General features: G+C 36.8%; 1 protein-coding gene across 10 annotated transcripts in view; it reads left to right on the forward strand.

Annotated features, from left to right (window-relative positions):
* mpdz (multiple PDZ domain crumbs cell polarity complex component) overlaps nucleotides 1-24,475 on the forward strand; it is a 50,557-nt gene that overhangs the window by 14,920 nt on the left and 11,162 nt on the right. For 4 of the 10 annotated variants that reach the window (XM_079258147.1, XM_079258148.1, XM_079258149.1 and 1 more), the window contains 19 exons: nucleotides 3,477-3,563; nucleotides 3,883-3,962; nucleotides 4,141-4,287; nucleotides 5,800-5,970; nucleotides 6,732-6,917; nucleotides 7,063-7,272; nucleotides 8,328-8,486; nucleotides 8,821-8,973; nucleotides 12,533-12,874; nucleotides 13,351-13,462; nucleotides 14,234-14,432; nucleotides 15,650-15,691; nucleotides 16,906-17,001; nucleotides 19,289-19,369; nucleotides 19,482-19,659; nucleotides 19,941-20,051; nucleotides 20,162-20,197; nucleotides 23,524-23,589; nucleotides 23,785-23,856. In XM_079258147.1, coding sequence (XP_079114273.1) covers nucleotides 3,477-3,563; nucleotides 3,883-3,962; nucleotides 4,141-4,287; nucleotides 5,800-5,970; nucleotides 6,732-6,917; nucleotides 7,063-7,272; nucleotides 8,328-8,486; nucleotides 8,821-8,973; nucleotides 12,533-12,874; nucleotides 13,351-13,462; nucleotides 14,234-14,432; nucleotides 15,650-15,691; nucleotides 16,906-17,001; nucleotides 19,289-19,369; nucleotides 19,482-19,659; nucleotides 19,941-20,051; nucleotides 20,162-20,197; nucleotides 23,524-23,589; nucleotides 23,785-23,856 — 2,528 coding nt within the window. The remainder of the gene's footprint in view (nucleotides 1-3,476; nucleotides 3,564-3,882; nucleotides 3,963-4,140; nucleotides 4,288-5,799; nucleotides 5,971-6,731; nucleotides 6,918-7,062; nucleotides 7,273-8,327; nucleotides 8,487-8,820; nucleotides 8,974-12,532; nucleotides 12,875-13,350; nucleotides 13,463-14,233; nucleotides 14,433-15,649; nucleotides 15,692-16,905; nucleotides 17,002-19,288; nucleotides 19,370-19,481; nucleotides 19,660-19,940; nucleotides 20,052-20,161; nucleotides 20,198-23,523; nucleotides 23,590-23,784; nucleotides 23,857-24,475) is intronic. The other 6 variants (XM_079258155.1, XM_079258151.1, XM_079258150.1 and 3 more) reach the window with 6 other exon arrangements.

Raw genomic sequence — 24,475 nt, forward strand, 5'->3', positions numbered from 1 at the left:
CAAAAATAGAGGTACCAGCTTGTACCTAAAAAGGTCCAAATGCTTGTCGCTGGGGGTGTACTCTTTTGAGAGACATTTCTGTACCCTTCAGTTGTGGTCTATTTTTGTACCTTATCAAGTTCAACCTCACCTTATCAAGTTATGTTTTTTAATGTTTTTCCCAGCATTAGGACTGATCCATGCCACTTAGCAATATTATCTTATCTTTAATCTAGAAATAATCTTCAAAAACTCAAAATACTGACCAGCCATACACTTAGTTTGCAGCATCTTACCTTCATTGTCTGGTGTAGTAAATGACTGTTAAGTAGTGCTACTGTCATCACTCAACTCTGCTCTAGTTTGTAACATTACAGCCGCAATAGTTTTTTTTTCTCCACCTTTACTCTCATTCAAAGCATGTCCACTTCAATGTAAACACAGAAGTGAGTGAACAACGTGACGTGCGACGTGATGTTGTGGGCTACAGCAAGCGTTGTGCGTCTAAACCGCTCTTATCAATACATTTCTTTTGAGGCAACTTTTTACAACTTTTTTTTATTAAAATTATAGCACTGCTGCTAACAATAGTTTTTGTCACGACAAACATTTTTCAATGCTGCAGGTACCCTTATGGTTAAAATGGTACAAATTTGTACTTTTTGTCACTTTGAACCCTTTTTCATACTCTGAAGGTGTGCTTCTGGTCTCTTAAAGACCAGTATTGTACTTTTGAGAGAATTTTTCTTTAAAATGTACCCATAGGTACAGAAATGTCCTTATCTTGTACCTCTATTTTTGAGAGTGCAGCTTCATGTCTTTTAGTATTGAAAAAGGACTCAGAAGGCAACTTAATTGCAAAACTCGTAATGGTACAGTGTACAACTGGTGCACAAAATTAGATGGTGGTATTGCATCTTTCCATCTGTACTGCTTTTCTCCATTTTCCTAAAAAATATCTCTGTGTAAGATGACTGAGGAACTCCCATTACACATCGCCCTGTTAAAACCTTAAATCAACATGTGTCATTGTTGATCTGACGGCTATTACTGTTTGTTGGTTCACATGAGACATTAACCCCTTAAAATCAGTCAATTTTTTTCCTAAAGTGGGTTTTCATGGATTTCATTGACTATTTCACAGCACTATTTTTACTGGACCCTTGCTGATGTAACAGGACTGTTTTTACACAGTATCATCTGCTGCGAGAATAAAGAATGGTTTGAAAGATAAATTTAAATTGAGACTGTACTGAATGTACAGTGTTGATTGTAGCCTGATATGATATACACTGATAATCAAATCTCAATAGTCACAGCTTGCCAATGGTGAATAAAATGTGCAGGCACATGGAAGGAACACTGAGTAAAATACATATTTTTTTATCATGTTCTGCCCAAGGAACGTCTGGTACCAACGGGTTAAAATGCCTGCAAACATGCCTCTTAAATGACCACTTGTGATTGCATACAAAATAAAAAAAACTGGAAAACCTAGAAGGACTATAGGATAATTGACTTGTAATGTTGAAAAGCAGTGTCAGCACATTTCGGACTACATTGAATTAATTTGAAGCTTTTAAACTCCGTAGTTTCAATCTAACTCAGCCTCTGATGAAAAGTTGAGAAAGGCTAAAAACATAACGTAAGACCACCACTAACAGCAGTTTAGCAGCAGGCATATGCGTACCTTGGTTCTAAACATTTGGAACAAGTCCCATTAAAAGGTTATCAGAACTTTGGTGCCGCACAGCTGCTTTTGTTCACCATTGCTGCAGATATAAAACATTAAAGATGAGCAGGAGACTTCTCTTAATGATTCATCCTAGGAGTTTAGATGCTGATTTTGACGAATGAATCTTTTCTGGCAACTAAAGAAGCGAGAACACAATCTAGTAAGAACTTTGCTTTTTGTGTAGAGGTGCATCAGAGAATGTGACCTGCTACCCATGATAGCTTTACCTTCACACTGCTAGAATAATGTGACTCCTGCTGGAAATGATCTAAATGCATCTTCAGTTCAACTCTTTTCACCCTTCACTGGCTCACATCTAGGCTATGTTTATGTCTAATATGAGTTTCAGTAAAAAAATTTTAGCACCATTTCTTGGATGCCCTTATGACTTCACAGTCTCATGTCTAGTTCCCATTCAGCACATCACCGTCAGTGCACCGATGTAGAATTATCACAGAAACCGTCTTCCACTACTTACTAACATTTTTATTTTGGAAATTAAAACTATAAAAATCCCACTTTCAGCAGTTTGTAAATCCATTTCACTCAAGCGCTACCCCCTTTTTACCCATATACACTTCCTTGAGAATAGAATCCACACCTTACTATTTTGTTTAAACCTAAAATATATGGTGTACAACACAGTCGTTTCACACCACAAAGACAGGTAAAGAGTTATAGGGAAGGTCTGCATAAATAAATATCATCTTTGTTTTAATAGTTGCCTGCATTTTCATAAAGTTGACATTAAACAAAACAGAGAGTAAACAGAAGGATGCTTGTCTCCAGTTGTAGTGACAGGACCTCCAGGCTATTACAGAAGCAACAAAAGTAACTTGCATAAGTTGCTTGCTGTCAGTGATAGATGCAGACGGGAAGTTATTAAATTTGGCAACAGGAAATTGTAGCTCAGAAACCTAAAGAAAACCCCGCAGTCAACAGATAACAGATGAAGACATAGAGAGGCAGTATTTCCTTCCTACTGCGAAGCATCTAAAAGCAATAGGACTTTGTTTTTTGAATAAAGAAGAAGGAAAAAGACTTGCACAAACTTGATACATCAGAGCTTCAATGGTTGTGCATCTGGAAATCTCTGGGTTTTATATTCAGAAATAGTAACTTCAGTATTTTACAGGAAATGAGTTCATTATTGCTTTGGGAATTAAAAATGAATGGAGAAATCCCTGACTCACCCACATAACTGCATTTATCTGGCACTACCAGACTATAATTTTGGTGTGCAATAGTCATTAAACAGCTGGGATGATGGAAGGACATTTAACTGCCTACTTTAACTGTTGTCATGTCAGTTTTAGGGCTGTTGATTTCTTTTCTCATCCTAAACTACCAAGTACTGGCTTAATGCGGGTACTTGAAAGTTGCTGATGTAAACTGAATGCCATAGCTTGCCTTAGTCCATGAGTAGTAATTAAATGGATGGCCAGTTCTGTGCCCTTTGGGAACATGAACACATAAACAATGGCATGAAGCTGTTAGAAAGTACTAGTACTACTTTTAAATCTTGGTGTGTTTACAGATAACATCAACAAGGACATACATATCCTTTGTACTTGAACTTGGAAATTAAATTCAATTAGATGCTTTTGTAAAACAAAAAAGTGTAATGAAGTAAACTAAACAAAAAGTTTGTTTTTGTAATACTGCAGATAAACAGATTCCCTTTTAAATACCTATTTTATTTTTGCCTGTACGTCGTTCATAAGTTTTCCAACCTGTTTCAATATGTGTTGTGTGTTGACAGTCACCTCAGATGAAAGGCATCTCCAGACTATGAGTGATGGATCTGATGTCAGGCCGGCGTCAGATCAGCTAACAAAAGACAAACATGGTAGGAGGCTGGGATTCTTCTCTGCTGTGTGCTCTCCAGCAGAAATACTGGCCACACGTTTGACAGATGAAGGTGTTTGTTGACAGGACCACACTGATTGAGTAGCAACACACGCTGTGAGGCAAAGATGGATGCTGCTGTTAGTCTCCAAGAATGCAGTCAATTTAGATATTTAAATGGGTACAGATAAAAGTATTTGCAGTTGGTCTTTAATTTTATCGTAGGTACTTTTTAGTAATTTAGTTAGAAACTTTGCTTTGCTTTCTTTTTCTATTGTTGGTTTTTTTCTATGAATACTAATACTCTGATGTTTTTAAAGCATTCAAGTTAACACCTTTTGAAGAAGAAGAACTGATGAAGAAGTGGCAGGAGATTCTCGGTCCAAGTAATGAAGTTGTTGTAAGTTTGCTTTTGGTTCTTCATGTTACACTTAAACACACACTGGCTAATCTGGTTTTGAAATTTGAGGAATGGCATTACTTATCATGCATAATGAAAAGCTATTAACATACTAAAAGCTCATAATAGCCCTTACAAAAAGGTTTCACTTCCTGACGTGTTGGAATTTTCATGACAGGTGGCTCAGGTGGAGAAGTTTACGGAGAACAGTGGCCTAGGCATCAGTCTGGAAGCCAACAGTGGGCATCACTACATCCGATCTGTCCTTCCTGAAGGACCTGTTGGCTGCTGTGGCAAGCTATTCAGTGGAGATGAACTGCTTGAGGTAATTTGTCACCTAGATCATATATATATATATATATTTTTTTTTTTTTTACAGAGATGTAAATCTTACATGTACTGGCTTTTGGTGGAGGGTTTCCTTATAGGCATGCAATGGATACAGATTAGTATCTTTAACATATATATTCTTATCTATTTGTTTACTTGGTTAACACAAGTAATGTGGCTAGCCTTTGTCACTATCCCTCAGCGCTAACACCATAATGGTATTTGGAAGACTGAATAACCTGTTAAAGGTTAAATTCAAAATTCCTCAGATTGAATTAATTGAAAAAATTATGTAACCTAAAGCCACATTTATGAAACATAAAAATATGTTTGACATCAATAATTTTCCAGATTTGTCTGGCTTTGCTGGGTGTTTCTGTTCATTTCAAGGTTTTGTTGTGTTTATGGAAGCTTATGTGTTTTGAACTACTCTTTTATCGCTGTGGCTTAGTGCAACAGCTCTTGCAGTCTTGTCCTTGGGAAAGACATTTAACCCCAAATTTACCCCCAATGTATCTCTGGTTTGTCAGTGTGGAACAGAAAGGTCCTTGAGTTGTACTTTTAGAAGTTCATTGAACATTACTGGTATACTCGCGAACCATCAGAGGACTCTTAAGGGGTTTTCTCTGTTTAAAAAAGCGATGCAGCTTCATTTTGGTGGTTGGTGGATGAGTCTAAACTACATTGTTATCCTTTTTCCATGTCTTGACTCAATGGCACTTTTAGCCTCGTTTTGCTGGTGATATTTTTAAATTAAAATCCCTCCGATGTCCACCACTGAGTTTGTACCTTCTACCAGTCAACATGTGCTTATGCAGGTGGTTAATCATCATATGGTTACATCACAGACTGTTCCTTTCATCCCAAGCAAGTATTTGAGTAGCAGAAAATAGACCCTCTGATTCTACAAGTAAAAAAACATTCAGGGCAATGTGAACACAAAACAACAGGATGTTTTTTTTTAACAATTCTAAGAATTAAGACATACTTTCTACTGTCCAAAAGCCCCATATATAAACAACAAAATGTGCTGCATGAAGTTATGTATGAATGTGGTTTGTCATGCGAAGTGCTTTTAGTGGTCGATAAAGCAGAAAATTGCTAGCCATAAATGTAGATTTTATCAGGATTCTCGTTGTATTATAAAAATATTTAATCCAAATGTACATTTAAAAGCAGATGTTTTACATGTGCCAATCAGCCAATGATCGTAAGTCAAACACATGCTTTTTTTTCTATGATACATGCTCACATACAGGTGAAAATAAATAGGCAAAGTTACTTGAAACATTAGATTTTACATACAGTGTCTTTCAAAGACTATGTTTAGGTATGTTAGCTTGTCTTTTGACATGTTTTGGTTACAACTCAGAGCAACTGTGAGAGAAGAAATCATGCATCTTGGAAGAGAAGTCAGTCTGGTGTCTCAGGGACTTGTTCATGCACTGAACTTGTAGTTTGTTTATACTAAAGTATGTAAAGTATGTACCAACGTTTTTCTTCCTAGGTCAACGGTATTTCCGTGATTGGTGAGACCCACAAAGAAGTAGTGAGAATCTTGAAGGAGCTTCCAATCTGTGTGTACATGACGTGTTGCAGGCCTGCTCCTGATCTTCAGACTGACACAGATTCTGCCCAACCGGAATCAGAGGCTTTAGCCACAGTATCCAAACTCAAGGTGCTATATTTGCAATGCTATGATAGATTGAAATCTGTCCTATTGCATACTTTTTCCTTGCTTACTTATCACAAGATATTAAAAGTAAATGATATTTCATGTTTGTATCCATTTATAAAAATTCAATTACATGTATCTTTTCATTCTTAAAGCTAAAACTATATTAACTATATATTCATTCATTTTCCTAACTGCTTAATCCAATTCAGGGTCGCGGGTATAATAACTATGTAGCATTATAAAAATCAAATAAATATGAGTAGTGCGAGAAGTCACACTGCCTCTTCTTGATATCCACTAATACATAATGAAACATGTTTTCCTGTCCATTCATATAAAGGGAGGAAATATGATTGTAGAGTCACACCCCTTTTTTGTTGTTGCCCATCAGCCGTTCTGAGCTGTGCTCTGCTGTCAGTCGCTTTATTGGCTTACTGTACAACTAGTCATGATGGTGATAAGCAAGGAAGACTGAAAGTTTATTTTGACCAATTTTAGGAATACTTCAGCAATAGCCAATATCTTTTGATGTAGATATGAGGCATCAAATACAGCTTCCCTTTGGGGAAAAGGTTTTCATCTGTGTAGCTTTATCTGTGATAATGTACTGAAGCCCTATCATCCCAAAGATATTTTCCTTTTATGCCCAGCCAGATCCCTGTGCCAAAAGCACAACAAGAGGGTTGGAGCCTATGGGAAGGGAGGGAAAATGTAGACGGCATGGTGTTACATTGTGATTTTGGGCTTTTTCCTTCCTGCAGAATCCAATAGACCTCAGCAGTGCACTAGTTGCTGAAGACTCTGAGGTGAATACTGTGGCAGCGACACAGGATAACGTGTCAGAGGAGGCAATAGGATCTCCTTTGGCCATGTGGGAGTTGGAAATCCAGAATATTGAGCTTGAAAAGGGAGAAGGTGGACTGGGATTCAGTATTTTGGATTACCAGGTGGGAAATCTTACCTGCATTTGATGGAGGTGTTCTTATAAAAAAAAAAAAAAATCTTTGTTTGTTTTCTGTTCTTCTTCTTTTCTCTTTTTTTTTTTTTGTTCATTATATTTTTGCCTCTGCACTTTGTCCATCCGTTCCCCAGGACCCAATGGACCCTGCAAAGACGGTGATTGTGATTCGCTCACTGGTTCCCAATGGCGTTGCAGAGAGGAATGGCATGCTGTTACCAGGAGACCGTCTCATGTATGTTAATACAACAAACCTAGAGAACGCCAGCTTGGAGGAAGCTGTCCAGGCCCTTAAGGGGGCCAAACTCGGCAAGGTCCAGATAGGAGTTGCCAAACCACTGCCTGTAAGCATTAGTATTAATCTTTTTGCTTTCACCTTTGCTTTAAAACCTGAAAGTAGATTGTGGCTTGTAGGTGTGTGTGTGTGTAAAGCAGTCGGAGTTTGAGTTTTTATATGAGATTTTTCTGTAATAGTTGTGTAGCAGTTAAGGATTTACCTCTGCTGGTGCATGCAGTTTTGAATCAGGTGTTCTTTATATCACACTCCTTAGTATCCACTTGTGATGGCTCAGCTTACAAGAGCTTAAATTTTTCATGCAGGAAAGAGGTGCGGAGGTAGGTCGCTTGGTGTAGCATTCCACACACTGAACTTTCAAAGGAGGTGGTCAGTCTAAATGTTCCACACCTTTTGTTTCTTATGATGTTATTGAATTTTCCAAGAGCACCCACCCTATTGTACTTTTGAACCCACTGGGGCACCTGTCAAAATAGTAAGTCTGTCCAGCAGCATGTTTATTGCTCCAGGCACCTGTACCCTTTGTACGGGATGTTTCTCTCTGCAAAAAACAGCTTGCATTCTTTCAGCTGTAGAACTGCATTTTTCTTTTATTGAAACTGCCGTTGGATTACTCAGTGAAACCTCTGGGCAACCAGGGTTAGCTGGATTACAGAGCTGGAGGAAGCTCTCCTGCAGGACGTGGAATGCACTTCTGAGGGGTATTTTGTTGTATTGCCTTTCGAAATTGAGTCTGATGTGTGTAATCCTGCCAGTATGCCTTCTTGCTTTTCATATATATCTGTCTGGGTTGCATGTTACACAAAATCAATATCAGCATCTTTTACTTAAGGATACCTGTCAAATGCTTAAGATCTGTTCTGTTCAGAGTGAATTAAAATAAATCGTCAGAATTTTGTTTTAACTCCTTTTCTGCTTAAACAAGATTATGATTTAACCCAGTAGATTCTCAGTAATCCCTAACACAGTCACTCCCAGCAATTCCTAACACTTCTTTTCATCTCCATTCCATACTAATTCCTTCATACAAGATTGGTAAAAGAAAATCAAAAAATCTAATGACATAAATCTGGAGACACTGAAAGAATTTCTCCACTTTCTTAGGGAATATGTGGATATTCTCAGTCTCCACACCCATATGGTGATCAGGAAATAACTTCATCATCCACCATCCATTCATTTGACTTCAACAATATGTTGATTGACGAAGGAGAGGAAGAAGAACTGACTGAGGGCATCCTTTACCGAGCAGAGCCTGCATTGGTTAGTTAGCTCTTGGGAAAACTGCAAAATCAGGACATGTGCAGAAGGGAAATAAAGTATTTTGTACATGTGATTAATGTTTGTCCAAAGATTACAAAGTTTTTTATTTTTTTTTTACTGAAATCATCAAAAAGTTAGCCTATAAATAAAGAGTATCTCTAGCAAAAAGATTCCTTTAATTAAGGGGTGTGTTAATGTTGTTTTATCAGTATTTCGTTGTTAGTAGTTAGTGATTTTAGGATGGTAGAAAAGCATAATCGTTTTAGTTGATATTACTTCATAAAATAAGCCAGGCGTTTGTCCAAATTATTTATATTTTGAACCATTTTAACAGATTGACACCAGCGAAGGAGACCTGTCTGATGAAAAAGTGTTGAGTCATCCTTATTCTGGGATGGAAGACGACACTTTCGAAGCATCTATGATTGCTCTGCATGGTAGCAGTTGTAGCGCAGACCTGGATTACCTGCACGCATCCACACCAAAGGTAAGCAGGCAGATTAAAACAGAGGCCAGCTCCTTATTTCATCAAATGTGGGCCTCGTACACAATAAACTGTTTCTTTAGTAATTAAAGGTAGGAGAGGCTTTCCAGGAGGATTTTATACTATAATGCTTTAAATTCCCTTCACACAATTAATTTAATGCTCTAACCCAAAAATGAAAATAAGTTTAGTCACCTGTGAAACAGACAGAACTGGGAAGACAGCATTCAATCATTTGTTTTAAATGATTGGATGATGATCTATCAAAATCAACTGCCGTGTGTCCCTTTCCCTCTGTGTGTGCCTGTCTTCGTCCACTAATTGCACACTCAGAGGCTTTGAGCACTTGTAAAGACAACGAAACAAGAGCCAGAGCTCGCCTAGTTACATTAGCTCGCATACTACCTCATAATACGGTTAACATGTGAACCCTTGGGAATCAGCATTGTGTGTTTTTTAGCTGTGGAGGCAAAGCTGCATGGCAAAGCCAGAAAAGGTTTGGGATTTTTGAATTGGTGTATTTTCAAAATGTGACTTGCTCAAACGGCTTTTCCAGAAACTCCTTCTCACCTTTAGGAGGTGAAAATAGCAACCAGGTGTTGTTTGTCAAATGAACTTGATTAAAACTGGGCTAGGTAATCTTGCTCAGAGACATTTTTTTTTAACTCTGGGTGAAGTGGTTCCTTGTCCTGAAAGTAGTCTGTACGTTTTGTAATCACAAAAAATAAGAAATATAGTTTGACTCCTCAGTTTAATGTAAATTTGTAAAAACTCTGACCAATCAAAATGTTTGGGCCAAATTGAAGTTGTTAATTTCTTATATTTTGTAAGCTTCTTCTCCCAGCTCCCTTTTTCACCCTCCCGCAGCTCATACTTGATACACACTCAGCATATAAACAGCGTGTAAAATACAAAGTAGTGAAGAAGAAACTCAAAAGGCAAACATGGCTGAGAAAATGAAGGAAGGATTTCCCCGACCCAGCTTGGTTTATTTGCCTCCTCCCACTAAACAGCCGAGAAAAAGAAAATCATTGATGGAAAAAGCTGCGGATCAAAATGGACTCGGAGAGCACAAACCTCCGCCAACGCCTTTAAAATATTCCTGGATCCAAACGATGATCTGGATCACTACCAAAATTAAATCAGCTTTTTCCTTTTCACATTTCCAACAACTTCTGAAAATGTAATTAAAATCTGTCCATAACTTTTTGAGTTATCTTTAACACAAACAGACAAACGCCGGTAAAAACATAACCTCCTTGGCAGAGGTAAGAAAAAAAGCCTTCGATCTCGAAAGAAGCAAAACCAGAGGGGGAGGAGCCAAGACAGGGTGCCATTTTTAAATCTTGCCAGGTCCCCAACATTACCTACCCCAGCTTTAACTGATTGTCAACATAAAAGTCATAGTTATTGGCGGTCTGAAGACTTCAGGTGTGTGTCAACACAATGTCAGGGAGCAAAAATGAGCAGTGATTTTGAGAAGAAATTGTTGCTGATCATCATTTGGGGAAGGGTTATAAGGCCACTTCCAAGCAAAGCAACGTCTATCATGCAGTGGTGAGAAAGATTATTAAGAAGTGGAAAACATTCACAAGAGCTGTAGCAAACAAGGATTGGATGTTTCTTAAAGTTCACCCTGAGGTCAGCTTGTGCAATACTCAAAGAAAACAAAAGAAGACAAAAAAGAAACAAAAGAAATACCTACGTCTCTGAACAGTAATGAATTGTTTGAAAGTGTTGCCTGTTAAAAGCTTTTCTCTTGAAAAGGAACAGCACAGCTTGGATTTTCAAAGCTTCTTCTGAACAAACCAAAAATGGCACAGACAAGACCAAAGTTGAATAGTTTGGAAACAATGCACAACACCATGTTTGGCAAAAAACAAAAAACAGGATAACAGGACAAATACCTCATATCGACTGTCAAGCATGATGGTGGTAGAAGGCTGACGATCACAGGATCTTGGCACTTGAAAGCAATAGTGTAAATAGGAATGGGTTACTTCATGTTATTGCTGTTATAAGTTGTTTTTATTAAAGTCGGGGGTGTATTTTAGTGTTTTATATGTTGCTTCTATATTTTGTCTTAGTCTTTTTTTTTTCAGTAAAGGCACAGAGGAATATGTCTTGCATTTCTGCTTATCTGATGGTCGTTTGCTCATTTAAGACCTGGTATAGATTTTTTTTTATCATTAATGCTTTCATGCATAGTGTCCTTGTAGTGGACGCCAATTTACAAGCTTTTTTTCTTGCATATTTATAAATGATGATGGTATTTTGATAAATAAACCACTTTAGTGGATGTTAAATACATACATGATATAATTGAACATAATGTAATTATGCAAGTTTGCCTTTGCAATAAATAGGGAAAAAACACCTATATTTGATAGATTTACATAATATACCTATGATTATATATTATTTTTAAAACATTTTATAGAATACATTAAAATAAATAATAAATACTAATAAATAATAAATATCACTAATAAACAAAAAGAGTATCATTGCATGAAAGGGTTAATGTCTGAATTCATAAAATTTTTGGACTAACAGTTTCTGTAATTTCCTTTTCTCATTTTGCTTATTTTTTATTTTTTGCTATCAAGCACCAAAGTGTAACGAGATGTGTTTTACTTCTTTGTTACGGCAGGAACTGTATCACTGTTGTTATTATATGAGGTCTGTAGCTGCAGCTGATTTTGTTGCCTTTGCTGCCCCAGGAGCAATAACGCAACAAAATGGATGTTAAATTATGAGGAAAGTAAACAAAGAAGAGCAAAGGGCAGGCAAACTTCCAGCTTACCTAAAGGTCACTGCTGACCTTATTTGCTTTGCTTTCCTGAGTAATTTATGGTATAAAAGGGAAGCTTAAAGGGACCGACATGGGGCCAGACAACATGAGGTGTTTAGTGGATATCACAAAAACAAATTTCAAATGTTTATCTTCAGTCAGACTGTTCTGACTTCTGCTGATAAATTTCACATCTATGTCACTTTCTAACACTCTCTTAGAACAAGTTCTTGCAATGGCTTAGATCAGGGATCCCCAACCCTGGTCCTCAAGTACCGGTGTCCTGCAGGTATTCCAAGTGTTCCTGCTGGAACACACCTGATTCAGACTCAGACAAGCTCTGCTCATGTCTGCTAAATACACATGGATTTGAATCAGGTGTGTTGCAGCAGGACACTTGGAAAACCTGCAGGACACCGGTCCTTGAGGACCAGGATTGGGGATCCCTGGCTTAGATGACCTAAAATTACCTTTATTACATATTTTAACATTTTAACTTTGTTATATTGTTATATACTCTATTTATTAATCTGGTCTAAATAAAGCCAAAGCAGCTGTTATAATGAGAAATGTATATTATAATGCATGTCATGCATCCATAGTAAAAAAACAAACAAACAAACAATAAAAAAATAATCATTCATGCCTTTTTCTACCGGCCATTGATTTCTTTTCTTTGGCTCATTACAAGAAGAGCACTGTGGCATCTTAGTGAGATATATTCATCCTGAGTGGATGCTCATTTAGTTGTGCTTTCTTTCGCTCTAGCTGGCAACTCGCTTGAATGTGTTGGACGAGCATCCCGAGTTTACAACATCATCAGGATTTGCAGACAATATCGAAGCATTCTCTCCGGAGAAGTCGGCCTGTTACACTCCGGCTAGTTTGACAGGTCACATCCCAGCTATTAATGCCATTCTAAGTGGCTCTGATCAATACCTGGCACCGCAGCCAAACAAAGAGGATCCAGTGGAGCGTGCAAACTCATACAGCCCATTTGCTGAAATAGGGGCCAGAGCCATCGTCCAGGAGGCACCTGCGGAGCACCTTCACTATAACAAGGAGCCAGCTATCTCTTATGGAGATATTGGAAATATCGGGATTTTGACGGTAAGATAAAAGTGCTATTCATGTCAGAAACAAACAAATGCTTGCATGTAACCATATGCACATGTATTGTCACACTCATACAAACAAGCAAGAAATGAAATGAAAACAGTCTCCCGACAGTAAAAAAGGCAGGTTAAAGTCATGTTTTGGTTGAAAATTTGGGAGTGCCAACTCACCATGTTAAGGAAACAAAGAAGTAAATAAAAAGTTTTGTGAGATTTGTTGGAATTTGTTCTTATTTTGCCACTAAAATCACATTAATCAATCTTAATTTGGTTTATCGCTCATATTCTAAAAACCATCTTTTCAGACAGACTCCTTTCAGATGCTAGTGAAACAACATTCTAAGCATATCTGAAGAAAAGGAATTTTCACAGCCAAATTGCTGCACTTTTCTCTCGAGATATGTTTGTTTGGAAATTGCTCGAGTGTTTTCATTTACTGTCATGAATAAATGTGCGGAATTTTTGTTCAAGGACGAAGAACATGGCGTGAAAGAATCTACAGAGGAAGGTGACAAAGCAGCGCTGACCCCAGGGAGCAATTTTGAAAGGACTATCACTGTCGTCAAGGGCAACTCCAGCCTCGGTTTGTTTATTTCTTCTGATTATTTGATTTGTTATTTTTATTTATATTTCTCTCATTTTTGGAAGATGTAATAATGAGGCCTTATGAATGAAACCCACATTTGGCCTTTACTTTTGTCTTCTTTTTTTCTTTTTACAAAACCCAGTTTTCAGATGAAATGATAGAAGTCATTTTTGTCAGTTTTCTGCTTAGAAAGGGTTATTCTCTTGCTTTGTAGAGTATTTGCATTTCAAAACAAACCCAAGGGGCTGCTACTGGCTTAGAGAATACTAAGTTTGAACCTCTATTACAAATAGGTGCCATGAAGACAGGCTTTAAAATCTTCAATTCCTCATTAAAAACAGTCTTTCATTTTTGCCTTTTTGAACTCTTTGAACATCTGCATGTGGGAGCCATTGGGGATATTTTTCTTGAAATGTTTGAATATTCTCTTTTCAATTGATGTTATTTTACCAAATGGAAGTCAGAGTCACATTTTTTGTAGACCTCACTATCAATGTTATGATCCTTGCAAATTATCTCTCACTGTTTGAGTTTTTGTCTTACAAAGGGAGTTTGTTATTTAGTTTCTGAATAAATACAGGAACAAATTATATAGGCGCATCAGTTGCCCCCAGTGACTATATGATGAAAAGATTCTGGAGATATTACAGTGCATTCGGAAAATTGTTTCAAAAACCACTAAATGTGTCTCCTTAGAGAAACATACCATTTAAGTATTTCTCATCAAAATTCAGTCAGTGCATCAATGTTTTATCATCTACCTTTAAGGCATGACAGTGAGCGCAATGAAAGATGGTCTGGGGATGCTGGTCCGCAGTATCATTCACGGTGGGTCCATCAGTCGTGATGGACGTCTCGGGGTTGGTGATCTCATCCTGGCTATCAACGGAGAACCCACCACCAACCTGACCAACGTCCAGGCTCGTGCCATGCTCAGAAGACACTCTCTGATTGGACCAGATCTGGGGTAAGAGACTGTTATCAAACAGCTGTCAACAAGTGCATGAGTAGGTCTGTAAACTCAGTATTACAACACAGTGGCAGAATGTAAAGGTACAGCAATATTTTGATTGTTGACTGTAATTTCAGTAGAAAACATTATGATAGTTTTTACACGAGTTGCATGCAAGATAATCTGTCAATATTACTGTTTACTAGGGCTGTGACGACATGCTTTTGTCCCGATTCGATTCAATTCAGTTCCAATTTTTTGGGTGGCGATTTGATTTAAATTGCGATTCTCACCATACTTTGAAATTGCTGATTTTTTTGGGCTCAAAACAAATTTTCATTTTCCTTGATTTCAATTAGGAAAAACTAATACAGTAGCCAGATCATCATACTGCTGCTATAAAGCCCAAGAAGAAGAGTAAAGAGATTAATTAAAACAATAAAAATGACTAAAATTTTATCATGGATTATTTTTTATTTATTTATTTATTTATTTTTTTAATTTAAATTGTGAAGTCAAAAATCCTGATATTTGATTTTTTTATTCGATTTTCCCAAGCCTACTGTGTACATGCAGCATGCAAACAGGATTACTGACAGAATGTACAGCAACTAGTATGAAAAAACAGCAACAGTAAAAATATATATATTAAAATAAATACAGTTAAATATATAGAGTATGCACTGTCAACCCACAATGTGGTCGATAAGATAATGTCTGAACTCTGATTCGAAGTATGTACTGAATGTGTAAATAAAGCGAATGTTTGCTACAGTTAGCTTAACTCAGTTATTGCTTACTCTGATTATCACCTCATTGGGGTTAAAGTGATCAGAAAATGCTGCTGACTTGAGAGCCTTACTGAGTACATGATCATATTTTGGTTAATATCTGAATGTTGCTGTGCATGTTCAAAGCAATCATAGAGTTTATTCAGCAATGCTAAAATAATGTCTTTTCACAGCTGCATTTTTTCAGTGAACAAGATAAATACATGTGTAAGTTGAAACTAAGCCTTTGGAGCAATTTCAGAATATTCTGTCACTGATTCTAAATACAATATAAACAAAAGGAACAAATGTAGCTGGACTCCTGGACTGGATGTTATTCGCACTGTAAGTCACTCAAAGGACTCGCCAGTAAAATGTGTACTTTCACAAATTCTGCTTGCTGAACTAAACGTGGCACTTTGTTAGCTTCAGTGCATAAAAAGCCAACTCTTCACATTCTAGATCTGCTTGTGCACCTGAGGACGATCTGTGCCCATTTTATGTGTGAGTATGACTGACTTCCACGCAGGTGGCGTTTCAGAAAGAAGCTGCCACCTTGGCTCTCTTCCTCTCGTGCTCTCCATTTGCAGAAAGGCTTCACTTACAGTCTATTAAGAGGTTTATCCAGAAGAATTAGGTCAGATCAGTTAAGTGTCAAAACAATGCAAAATGTGATACATTTAAGTTTTTTAGAATATAGTCGCTTCTTAAAAGCCAATGATATAGATTAATATTTGAATTATATGGTGACATTGCAGTCACATATTAACCACTGAATGAGTAAAATGCATCTTGTGGCAACGAAGCTAAAAGAACATATCTAAAACGCACCTTCCTGGATAAATCTTGACTGGCTGTATCACTTATTTACGCCACTAAAGTGCTGTTTAACTTTTTTTCTTTTATTTCTCTAACACAATTACCACCTGTTCTGGTTCATTTTTTTTAATATTTAGCTCTGCCGTTTCTCTTCCTCCCTGTTGTTATGTTTTTAATCGACTGAATCATCCATTTAATTATTTTGCTGAGACTCATTCTCTCTCCTCTGTCTGCATGCCATCATGTTTAAAAAGCAAGTCAACCCATCTGTTAAAGATCTGTCAGTTTCACTCAGATGTGTTCATATGCCCTTGAGAATCAGCTTCACTCTGTTCTGAAAGGGGTTTGCAAGCGGGTGTCAGTTTGTCAGCTTTCTTCTGCTCATCTTTTAAAAGAATTAGTAGACAGCTATCTCAGTTAATAATAGATGTAATATGAAGTTTTCACATTTGTCACAGAATAGGTTATTTAAAAATTTACTTTGACTTGATTTTGATATTCATGCAGGTAAACATTTCTTTTAGACACTCAGATGTCCATATATAATATATAATTTGTGGATATATGTTATTATAAGCTGTTTGCTGAGAGGTGAGCCGAGTTTGGTCTTGTTCATGAATTGTGCATTTAATTTGCCAGACCTGACAGAAAAAAACAAGCTTTTGATAAGAAATGAGCAAATTTAAAAGCAAATCTGTTCATAAAAATATGACAGATCCATTACTGGTATTTGACCATTTTTAATCTTTATTAAAATGGGAAACATTTGTCACTCAGGCGAGTAAAGTTTAGACATGTTAATGCTGGATTGTGAAACTGAAGAAATTAATTTATGTGCATGTGTTTGTTTGTGTGTGTGTTTATCGGTTGTGTGTATGTGTCTGCGTGTGGGTCTTCAGCATTACATATGTCCCAGCTGAGTACTTGGATGAGTACAAGGCCAGCTTAGAGCAAGCTAAAGATGATGTCTTCTCAGAAGAAGCTCCACTCTCAAAGTAAGTTTTTATATGTTCTTGCACAGTCACTCAGAATATTAATAACGGTACAAATGAAGCATCCTTATTGAATATCCTGTAAAAGATCAGATTTTTACAATGGAAATGTTTATATGAGGCTTTTACATGAGTTTTAATTTCCCTTTAATTCAAAATAAAAATTTGATTCTCTTTAAAAAGATTAAAAAAGATCATGTAAACACCTAATTCTGAATTGAAGTGACAATTCCAAACTAAGCTTAAATCTGAAGTAAGTGGCTGGTTTATTCTGGTTTTAAATCCAAACAGAATAGTTCCTCAATCACGTGTATGTTCATAATTTGTTAGATTAATTCCAGTCATTCTGCACCTGCTCATTCCGTTGTCCTGTCACAATATCACTTAACACATATTTCACGCTGGTGGACACATATATTCCAGATGGATGCCCAAAGCCGAGACTATTTGTTCATTTGTACTCTTAGAAGAATTACATAAAATGAAATAGTACTTGTGATTTGGTCTTCCATGCTATACCTGAAGAAACTGGAGTTTGTTTTCCTCTGGTAGATGTAAAGAGGTCACTTCTACCCCCTGTCCAGTCATAACCCTCCCCAACTCCCAGATCTTCAACAGAATTGAATAAAAGAAAGTAAACCTCTTTTCCATGTCAACCTAAGTTCAGATTTACTATTTCCATGTAAACACAAATATAATACATTCATTCTTGTCATGTCAATGTTATTTATATTTATTTATAGAACACATTTTTTTTTTAAAATCAAATAAAGCACATACATACACACATATATACACTAAAATAACTCTAAGATAATAAGTAACAATAAAAGAATAAAAGCAAAAGAGTAAAACAGATAAAAAAATTTTTAATGATTTAATTCTGAATAATTACTTTAGAATTAAAGAAATAAACATAGTGTAACCGTGGTCATTGTAATATTACTCCAAAAAACACTTCAAGTACAGAATTTATTTCTTCCCTTCTTGCATGTGTGCAGTTTCTGGAGGAGTTTTCAGTCAGTGGCAGTTTTAAAGCATTTGTTTAGAGTTTGCTCTGCTTCTTTGGGTGCACTAAATCTGAGTACACACATTCATTTTCATAGAGGTCTTTCCTCTCAAAGCAGCAAAACTGGGCATACAGGTACATAAACATGGACTTCCATTACACCTGAGTAGTGCCACATGCCGCATGATGCAGTAATTCATGCAAAAGGAGGCCCAACCAAGTATTGAGTGCAGGAAAATGAACATATTTTTCATAAGCCCAACATTTCTGTTTAAAATATCCTTTTTTCATTGATCTTATGTCATATTCTAATTTTGCTTTTTCTGAGACTCTGCATTTTGGGTTTTCATTATTGAAAAATATTGAACTTTTTCATGACATTCAAATTTTTTAGGTGGACCTGAAGTAGGTTTTTTTTTTGTCAAAGAGATGAGCATGTAATGTTTGGAATGTTATCATTTATCCATTTTTATCTGTCCATAAGGCAGCTGACAAATGATTCATTTTAGCCAGGTTGTTTAATGTTGTAGTTCTTACATGCAGGTATTGTCAGTGTGAAATGATTCAATCTATTCGTCTTAGAGGGTATACCTACCTAAGAAACTGTTTAGACATTACATTTGGTCGCAGATGTGTTAAACAACCAGGCAAGCTTTGGCTCTAAAGACAGCCTGGCATCTGTTTCACATTTGTAACAGTTTTTTCAACTCTGTGCTGTTGCAGCCCTACTTTTGACTTAATATGGTAAATTCACTGATCTTCAAATCATCAGCAAAACTTCACACCTGTATCCACTTCCTATGGAGCCCAGTAGGTTCTACTGGGCACATGGATTTTTTAACTCTGCTCTCAGTTTCGCAATCTGTGCATGAAGATCTGCTTTGTGCATAAAAAATGATCCCACTGATTTTTTTAGAACCTGAGTTGTGAGCACCATTTATCAAACCGTGCGCACTAGTTTAAAAACTGAGAGTAAAGTTTAATAATATATGAAGTGCACAGATTTTTCTGTTTTTATTTCCAGGGGAATTTGCGAGGCTCCGTAGTTCCAGAAGTTATTTTATCAGATTTAATGTTTGAATATTTGCCTAATAATCTGTCTTGGACTTCTCCTGTTACATCAGAATCTAGTTTAGCAATGATAAAATAGGATAAAAATCTCTTTTTAAGTTTGTGGCAGAGTAATTTCTTAATTATATTTTGGAGTTTGCCATGTGATGGAAAATATTTTTTTTTCTGGAACTTGGGGGTCAACTTTTTCTTCCACCATGATATTTTTAGGAATATTCCTAACCTCCCAGAGCGTGAAGATGGAGAAGGAGAGGAGAGTGCTTCATATGGCAACTGGAATCAGCCGAGAAAGTGAGTATAAATATCCAAGCCTCTAATAAATGTATCTTATCAGCACAAATGCCACAGCTTGGAAATGAAAATTGAGAAAAAGAGGTGAGGAAATATTGGTTCCTGTCCTCAGAGTGGAGCTTTACAGAGAGCATGGCAAGTCCCTGGGGATCAGTATCGTCGGGGGCAGAGGGATGGGCAGCCGGCTGAGCAATGGTGAAGTGATGAGGGGCATTTTCATCAAACACATCCTGGAGGACAGTCCTGCTGGACAGAACGGGACCCTAAAGACTGGGGACAGGATTGTAGAGGTAAAGCAAAGACAAATTTTTCTGCAAGGCTACTTTTTACTGTTTCTTTTAAGTTTGTATTTTTTAACTTGATCATGTTTTTAATACTCGTTTTTTTCTTTAATCAAATTTTCTTTCTTTTTACTTTGTCTTTTTTATGTTTATGCAGTCTTTCTCATTTTTCAATATCCTTGTAAAGCTGTTTAAATCACCCTGTTGTTGAATTATGTTATACAAATAAACTCGCCTTGCCTTTTTGCACTAATAATGACCACCTTGCTCCCTTTTGACATCTCTTTCAGGTGGATGGAGTTGACTTAAGAGATGCCAGTCATGAGGAAGCAGTGGAAGCCATACGAAAGGCAGGCAACCCCGTCTCCTTCCTGGTCCAGAGTATCATCCACAGATCCAGGGTAAGTTTCTATAATAGTGCCAAAACAACTACTTTGAACTACCTTGTCTCTGAAAGGTCACTATTTCCTCTCTCTATAGCTTCTTTTTCATCTCATGTGTGTCTGTGCAGGCCATTTTGGGGAATTTCAAAGCTAAAATGTCCAATGTATGTACAACCCCTGGAGTGTTTTGGTTGTTTGAAGGTTGAAAGTAATTTCCAAACCTTTTATTAGAGCGATAACAGCACCCTGCTTGGCATATTAACTATCCTAGTAAGTTTTAACCTTAAAGAGAGACACTCATTGAAAATCACCATATTAGCAACATCTTTTGTTGCTTGAAAGTGCCCTCAGGCCTTTAAACCATGACGAAATAGTTTCCTGCTGGGGCTGCTGCTGGCTTTGCTCCAGTGTCAGATCTCTCTCAGTCAGATCACTTTTTATATATTGTTATGTATAAGATCTTCCTACATGCTCTCCTTAACCCCCTTGTTTTTCATTAAGCATATAGTAACTCATATTCTGTTGCAGGGGAAGGACAGGAAAAGATCCTTCCTGTTTTGATGAATCCTACAAACAAGTTAAACAGCAAGAGTATAACAAAATGTACTTGCAACCGGATAACTCCATTTAGTGTGGACTTAAAAGATTTGTTCAAAAGAAAACTGTGTAGCAGTAAAACAAAAATAAAACTTCAAAAAGTATTATGTTTTTTTTTTTTTAACAATGTTCATTTATTATGTCACTACCATAAATGCTTTTTCAGTACTTTTTAACAACAGTAACTATATTATGAGTTGCTTCAAACCTGTATCTCTGTTCCTCCACTCGGCTCTCTCAGCCTGAGTCAGTACATAGCCCAGCTTCATCGCCTGCTGTAGAGAAACGCACTACCGCTTTCACATGCATGCCGCATCGCTCATGTCAGGTAATCTGTCTCTCTCTCTTTGTTTCTCTCATAGCTTTTCTGTCAACTATCCATCACTTGTAATCTTGGCTGTATTATCCCTCCTGCCTCCTCTGTCTTCCTGTCTCACTCGGGTTAGCTGAGTCCTTATTAAGTCTGTCTTTGATTTACAAATGATATGAGCACTTATGAATGTAAAGTGGAACTGAAGATTCCTCCTGGGAGAAAGAAAAAGTTAAAGGTTTATTTTAATATGCAACCATCGCTCTGTTTTCTAACAGTAATGGGCGCAATGATGGTTTTGATCAAATATTTTAAACTGTTTAACCATAAGTGACATGGAAATTACTTTACTGTCACACTGAATAAAGATAATAAATGTCAGATAGCAAGGATTGCCAAACTTTTCTGTTCAGAACCGCTCAGATTTCCCAAATACAGGTGAGATTTATATCTTACACAGTCAAAGACATGGCTCGTCTTTTTGCTGCAGAGGAAAGGTGGCAAATTCCAACAACAAGAAGCATTCAGTATCAGAAGCAGCCACAGGTAGAGGAAGTATAACTAGTCAAAACACACACATGGTCATACTTGACAACACCTTAATGGAAGAGTCATGAGAAGAAAACTTTTCCAGTGTATTTACTACCTAATTTAATTGCAGATATTTTCTTTTTTTAAGTAAAAAATAAAAGATAATTTGAACAAAAAGGCAAATATTTTCAAATTGATATGTGAATAAACCTGATAAGCAAAATAATATTTGGAGAAAACTGTTGTTTTTCAGTTTAGTTTTCTTTTTTGGAGTTAATATTCCACAAATCATATCTTCATTTTTAAGTTTTTAACAAAAAAAATTGACATTAAAGGTTTATAGCTACATGATGCTTGAGTTAGAAACCTATGAAATGTAAAATATACAGAGACGAGCTGATTTACTGACTTGCTAGATAGTAAGTTTGTCCCTTTCTCCTGAAGCTAAGCTAAAATTAATAATTCTAGATGGGTGATTTGTGAGTGAAGCAGGCAGAGCAGTAATAGTGTTTAAAAGGCTGCCACTGGGGGCCACCTTGAGAGCATAACATGCCTTTAAGATTCAAATCCATCTTTTGTGAGCTATAAAAATTCTCAAGGTAGCCTGCGGGAATCTTTTAAAGATTTCATTTCAGAGAGTTTCTTTTCAGATAAAGGAAATGACTGTCATCAAGGAAACCGATTGCTTTAATGGTCACTAATTTACATAAAACCTGAGGTGCAGCTGGCCTTCCTCTTTTTTTTTCCTCCCAGGTGGCCTTCAGATGTGTTTTGTGAACCGTCTTGTTAAAGTGTCATGTTGTCAGCTTGTTGGTCTTGTGTTGCTTTTAGAAGCCGCCCCTGCCCTTTCTGCAGCTAAATAGCCACCGCGAGTCAAGCTTTTGCTGCACTAATCAAAGCTACTTAGCACCTGCCCTCCCTCAGGTTAGAAAGCTATCCCACGTCTCTGTGTCCATTTTCACTTGACCTGTCCTGCTCCGACTTTGTGAAAATCCAGTTAACAAGCTGCTTGTTGTGATTGAAGAAGAGGATGAAGGAAAGCCTGTGTGTGTGTTTGTGTGTATGCAAATGAAGAGTTTAAAAGTAAATGATTGACTTTAGGTTTGAATGCAGGTTTACCACATCAAATGTTAACATTCATCTATATTGTTTCAAACACCAAAGTTTGATGGGAAACGTCAACCATATATTTCTGGACGTGTCATTCACCAAGAAGATTAAGTCATATCTGAGGCATTAACTGTTACATGATCAATTTCCTCCCCCTTTTTTAGTTTATGACAGGATTTTTCTCCTAATAAATTCGAGTTTTTTGGTTTCAGGGTCATTGCACAAAACTAAACATGATCATGAATGTACCATGGCTTTTTACATTTGAAGTCGATGGATGAGAGAAAATAATAATAACTAGAAAAAAGACAAAAAAAACCCAACGAAAATAAAAAAGGAATCTCCCACATATACAAACAACAACAAAGATTAAAAAATACTAATGACAGTGAACAAATACCCCTAAAATGTTGTCCAAAGTGCTTTATTGACATTGTAAAGATCACAGTATCATTAAACAGTTGATGGTGAACAGTATGGCTTGTATAAAGAGCTCCGAACTGTCATTTTTTTCAGTCATATTTTTGCCCAGCAGGTTTTCCTTTTCAATGTATCGCTGTTTTGGCATGTTTAAGTGTGTGTGAGCTTCTTTTTAAATTTTTGAAAAGTCTCAATTTAGCTGAAAAAGAACAATTTTTCATTTCAATTTGAAAAAAAAATTTTTTTTGCGAACATGTAGGAGCAGAATGCAACAGTGATTTGATTCAGAAACTGATTTTAGTTATTCAGATCACTTGTGACATTGTACCAACCTACAAGTATTTATGGGCTCTGTGTCTTTGCTTACAGCAGCCGTGCGATACAGTATCGTTTACTATCTGGTGACATTGGAGTGGATATTATGAATTTGCACTCTATATGTACCATACATTTATTTGAAAATCCTTTCTGTTGCTATCTGATAAAGAGTAAAGTGATTTACTTTCATGTCTATCTTAAAAGCAACAGTCATCGATAACAGACTCCAGTGAAGAGAGAGCTGCAGCCATAACAAGGGACAAGGACAAGGTTGGTATTCCAATTACCACGCATCACTGTTGTCCTCCTGCAACTAAAACAAAGTGTAAGAAAGAGAAGAAACTGTCAATGTTCATCTCCTTATGTGTTGCCACCTGTAACACCAGTATGTGCATGGGAATAGTTGTAGGTATCTGTCAAATATGTGTTGTCTAAAGTTTTTGCCCTTTTTTTTCTTCTCTGTAGGAGGGTGACAGTCACAGTAGACTTTTCCTCCGCTTCTCCCCAACTAACCCTTTCACTCCTACCCCGTTTAAGGTTTGTGGGTCTCTGCGTTAGCCTTTTCCACTTTTCCTCTCTTTGTGTATGCCTGTACAAATGTGTTCACACTCACACACAACAATACAGGTAATATTGTTGGGTGTGTTCAGCTGGAACGTATACTGTACATGCATACATACACCCTAACATCTCTAATGTCAATCTGAACCCTTTTGTGTGTTTTGGAAAATCAGAAACATCTTTGCCTTTCACCTCAGCATATATATTTTTCTTTTAGTTATTTAATTAATTACTAAATCAATAGTTGTTTTTATGGTTGATGGAAAAGATTGTTTGCATTGAAGGAGAAAAATGATCAATCAGAAATATGATTTGTTGCTCATGTTTGCCAGGTAAGTGGACAATTAGTCTAATGGATGGACTAATTTAATGACATTCGATCAAACAAATCAAAATTATGTGATACAATGAGCTAATGATGAGAATTAGCATTGAGACGCTAGCATAGATCGGCCAGATAATCATATTCTGGCTCAGATCTATGGCATTCATAACTTTAATACTTCAATACTTAGCCTTAACCTAACATATTCTGCTTAAGCCTTGGCCTTTGTTGATGAAATCAACAGTTCTTATGTTCCTCCCGTCTCTCTCT

Source organism: Telmatherina bonti (genome assembly GCF_933228915.1).
Source record: "Telmatherina bonti genome assembly, chromosome: 18".
Classification (NCBI taxonomy): Eukaryota; Metazoa; Chordata; class Actinopteri; order Atheriniformes; family Telmatherinidae; genus Telmatherina; species Telmatherina bonti.